Consider the following 4392-nt stretch of genomic DNA (forward strand, 5'->3'; position numbering starts at 1 on the left):
AAACAGTACATAAAACACTGGTGATCCAATGCATGATATTATGTTTCATATGATATGTACCTATATGAAGCATCCAATACTCTGTGTGGCCATGTGAGAGCAAATTAATGGTTGTGTCAGTCTCATATCACGCCGACTTGCTTCCCTATTTCGTCAACACTTTCTGTGAAAAGACAGATCGGCATTAAAGACGAATCACCAAACAGCGCGTCAAAATAATTGAAGCCATTGAATGTGACTCAATATGGTGAACGGTTAGTTGTTGAGACCACTTAATGTGAATCAAAGTGACAGAGTGAGTGACTTACTTTGTGCGTATATATATATACCTATGAAGCTTGTGCTGTTAATTCAAGCTCATTGCTAAACATTGTTTGAAGATGATGGTAAGTGGTGCAATGAGGATTGTGGTGTTGTTATTGGTTTGTTTTCAAGTTCTTGTGAGTGTAGTGGTTGCTACAGATGTGGTGGCGAGTGTGAGGCATGATGAGGAGGAGGAGAAGTTTCTGGCTTTTGGTAAAGGGGGTGGATTTGGGGGAGGTGGTGGCGGTGGTGGGCTCGGTGGTGGATTTGGAAAGGGTGGGGGAGTTGGAGGGGGCTTTGGAAAAGGTGGAGGAATAGGTGGTGGGTTTGGAAAAGGTGGTGGAATTGGGGGAGGATTTGGTAAGGGTGGTGGCATTGGCGGTGGTATTGGTAAAGGTGGTGGAATTGGTGGTGGAGGTGGCTTTGGGAAAGGTGGGGGAGTTGGAGGGGGCTTTGGAAAAGGTGGAGGAGTAGGTGGTGGTTTTGGAAAAGGTGGTGGAATTGGGGGAGGATTTGGTAAGGGTGGTGGCGTCGGCGGTGGTATTGGTAAAGGTGGTGGAATTGGTGGTGGAGGCGGCTTTGGGAAAGGTGGTGGTGTTGGTGGAGGATTTGGTAAGGGTGGTGGCATCGGTGGTGGTATTGGTAAAGGTGGAGGCTTTGGGAAAGGCGGTGGAATTGGTGGGGGATTTGGAAAAGGTGGTGGCATTGGTGGTGGTATTGGTAAAGGCGGCGGATTTGGTGGTGGGTCTGGTAAAGGTGGTGGAATCGGTGGTGGTGGAGGCTTTGGGAAAGGTGGTGGAGTTGGTGGAGGATTTGGTAAGGGGGGTGGCATCGGTGGAGGATTTGGCAAAGGTGGTGGAATTGGAGGTGGCGGAGGCTTTGGAAAAGGTGGTGGAATTGGTGGTGGGTTTGGTAAAGGTGGTGGAATTGGAGGTGGCTCCGGTGGTGGGTTTGGTGGAGGATTTGGTAAAGGTGGTGGAATAGGTGGAGGAGCAGGAGCAGGAGGAGGCGGTGGATATGGTGGAGGAGGTGGTGGTGGAATTGGACATCATTAAAAATTGTTTGTTGCATGAAGAACAAAAAAAAAAGAGTACTTATATAAAATATATTAATATTGTAAGAAAGTCTATGTTGGTAAGGAAAAATAATTTCGCCTTCTTTTCAAACATGAATGATTAGTGAAATTTTAATGATTGTAATTTTGTCCAAATTTTAAGACAACTTAAAAAAGAGAAGAGGTTTGAATGGGACGATCCAATGCCACATCATATATTATTTCTATCATTTATAATTTTGTTAAATGAGAATATATTTTTATCTCTTTATAGGTGTGTTTGTATGTAGATTTATTTTTTTATGCAAGAAAAAAATGCATTCCTTCAAAGATTACATAAATTACTAACAACATATGTTGCCAAATACTTTGTTTCATTTCGTAATTAATCAATTCCATTAAGTAGAACAAAAAAGAAGTAAATGAAATGAAATGAAATGTAACTAATTAGTTAGCCATTTTTGCACCACCTGGGCAATTAGATAAACAATTGGTGTTCAGGCATGACCAATTCAAATACAAAGTGCTATACTTCACAAGGGCACGGTATTGTCAATGCAACCAGTAACTAGTAGTAAGGGTTCAACTTGGGTGAATTCAATTGAGTTGAGAAATTGTTTAAAGTCTAAATTTTGAGTTGTATTTAGTATTATAGTTCGATCTTTTACTCAAATTTGTCTGTCTAAATCGGTCCGAGCATAACAAATTGAACTCGGGTTAGGCTATTGAATTGTCTAAATTACCTACAAATTTGAATTTTTTTATAGCTAGTCTAATTAATTTGTTAAAATTAGACCTTATTAATAATTGTTTTTTTTAGTAAAATCATTAATAAGATCAAAATAAATATATAATTTGTGTAGGGAGAGATGAGATTCGAAAAATCATTGCGCGGTGGCTTTGCCATTTTTGAGTGAAAGGGAAAGTTTTTTTGTTGTGTTAGTTATGAATATATGACATAAATAGTGAATATAATTTAAAGGTTTAAATTATTCTACCATCATTCAATAACTAATTATTTATTTGTATATTTATTATTTTTAAAAATATTTCATATACACTTTGAGCTTCAAATTGCTCGGGTTATGTGATATTTGCACCCAAGTCTAGCCCAAATTTAATATGAGGTTATGAATTTTTGTTTGAACTCTCATTGAATTACAAAATATATTATCCAAATTCTTAAAAATCATATGAGAGTCTCATTTTGAAGTAGGTGAAAATGATCTAATTTTATAATTGAAAATTAAAAAATATATAATTTGAAAATTGAGATAATAAAATAATATTTAATAATAATTAAGGAGTGTCCTTGGAAATTAACTCAAAATAAACGTCGCCGTAATTTGTGAATTTAAGAGGAGCATGCCGAATTCAAATAAGTTAACAAACTATGGTTATTTTCTGAGTTCTCAAAAAAAATAAAAAAAAAATAAAAAAAATCCTATGGTTATTGGCTCAACAATGAAACTAAAATCGGCCATGAAATGGGCAACAAAATATTTTAAAAAATGAAAATATGGAAATTGCAAATAAACAGAAAGCAATACATAATTGTATTTTAGTGGATGTTTCTCAAATTGCAAAAGGAATAAAATAATGAAAAATAATCGTAAAAAGGTTATGATGTAGGTCGAATGGTACCACATTAAGGCTGCTTAAGTTATATTTATAGTCTTTGAATTTTATTTATTTGGTGGAGATGATGTGTTTTATACACTTATACAGATTTAGCAGGTAATACGCAAATTTAAGTAAAAGGTGACGCAAAAGCAGATTTTCCGTACGAGTAGTGAAAATTCTGAACCTTCCACCTCATTGCACGTGCGACCAAGCTTCATCGCACGTGCGGCCTACCACCGCTCGAGCGGCTGACCTAGGGTTGTGTGCATGAAAATTTAAGGCTCTTCTGCTGGGAATAAAAATAAGAAGGCAGTGGCTTTGGTCCAGTCCAAGATCGGACTAGACCGTGCTGTAAGAAGGCAGTGGCTTTGGTCCAATCCAAGATCGGACTGGACCATGCTGTTGAGCCCGTGGGGGCCCACCACGGGTCTCATTTTGAACATCCGAACCGTTGAATGTGTAGAACTCGTTGAGTACTATATGTTTGTAAAAAATCACATTGATCGGATATCGATAGCTATGTGATCAAAATAGTTTTTTGTCAACTGTTAATTGTTTCACTGTCCATTTCTTTTTATACAAAACTGATTTGATCACATAGCTATTGATATTCGATCAACGTGATTTTTTATAGGCATATAGTACTCGACGAGTTCTACACATTGCACGGTTTGGATTTTCAAAACGGACCCAAAAATGGGCCCCATGGACCGGACTGGACGGGCCCAGTCTTGATCTCAACTTGAGACAAGCTGGACCCAAATAAAAAAAAATGGGTTAAAAAGAGATTCAAAAATATTCTAAGGAAAATGAAGGCTAGGATTTGAAGGGAAGGATTTTTCTCAAGCTTCAAGGGCAACTTTCATGGGGGCTTCTTCCTCTTCAACCTTTTCTATCTCTTCCCACTCCTCCATGAGTGGCTAGTCTTCCAGTTTTAGGGCTTTGATGAAGCCCTAGCCATGTAAAGAGATTTTTCTTAGGCTTTGATTGTGAAACGATTTGAATAAATATATGGATGTTTTAGAAGTTTATAATGATTTTGCTTTTCATATTTCAAGTATTTTATTCTCTGTGATTGTTTAATGCTTTCCATATATTAGTTTTCTTTGTATTTGTGTTCAAAATATGAGATGAGTCATACTATGAGAGACAGGTTGTGTTGCTACTATAGTTTAGAGCAAACGACTTATGCTCAAACGACTCGTGCTACGAGAGACAGGTTGTGTTGCTACTACAATTTTCTTTGTGTTTGTGTTCAAAGTATGAGACGAGTCATGCTATGAGATACAGGTCGTGTTGCTACTATAGTTTAGAGCAAGTGACTTTTGCTATTCGGGGATGATTCATGCCTGTATGTTGAATGCAACAATTCTGTTGATCAATGTTTCAAACTTGTAGTTGTGAAATATTGG

At 37.4% G+C, this 4392-nt stretch overlaps 1 protein-coding gene across 1 annotated transcript; it reads left to right on the top strand.

Annotated features, from left to right (window-relative positions):
- Positions 1 to 304: 304 nt before the first annotated feature.
- LOC114269066 (uncharacterized) lies at positions 305 to 1630 on the top strand. The gene is made up of 2 exons (XM_082877747.1): positions 305 to 1191; positions 1222 to 1630. The coding sequence occupies exons 1-2, from the start codon at positions 381 to 383 to the stop codon at positions 1356 to 1358; spliced, it is 948 nt and encodes a 315-aa protein (XP_082733873.1). The 5' UTR covers positions 305 to 380; the 3' UTR covers positions 1359 to 1630.
- The last annotated feature ends 2762 nt before the right edge of the window (positions 1631 to 4392 follow it).

The sequence above is a fragment of the Camellia sinensis genome, chromosome 7 (assembly GCF_055761805.1).
Source record: "Camellia sinensis isolate YWXY chromosome 7, ASM5576180v1, whole genome shotgun sequence".
NCBI classification, from domain to species: domain Eukaryota; kingdom Viridiplantae; phylum Streptophyta; class Magnoliopsida; order Ericales; family Theaceae; genus Camellia; species Camellia sinensis.

What these genes read in the sequence shown, in the direction of transcription:
- LOC114269066 (XM_082877747.1), top strand. Translation starts at nt 381, where the DNA reads ATGATGGTAAGTGGTGCAATGAGGATTGTGGTGTTGTTATTGGTTTGT. An exon ending in TGGCGGAGGCTTTGGAAAAG is followed by an intron (nt 1,192 to 1,221) that starts GTGGTGGAATTG and finishes GGTTTGGTAAAG; the next exon opens with GTGGTGGAATTGGAGGTGGC.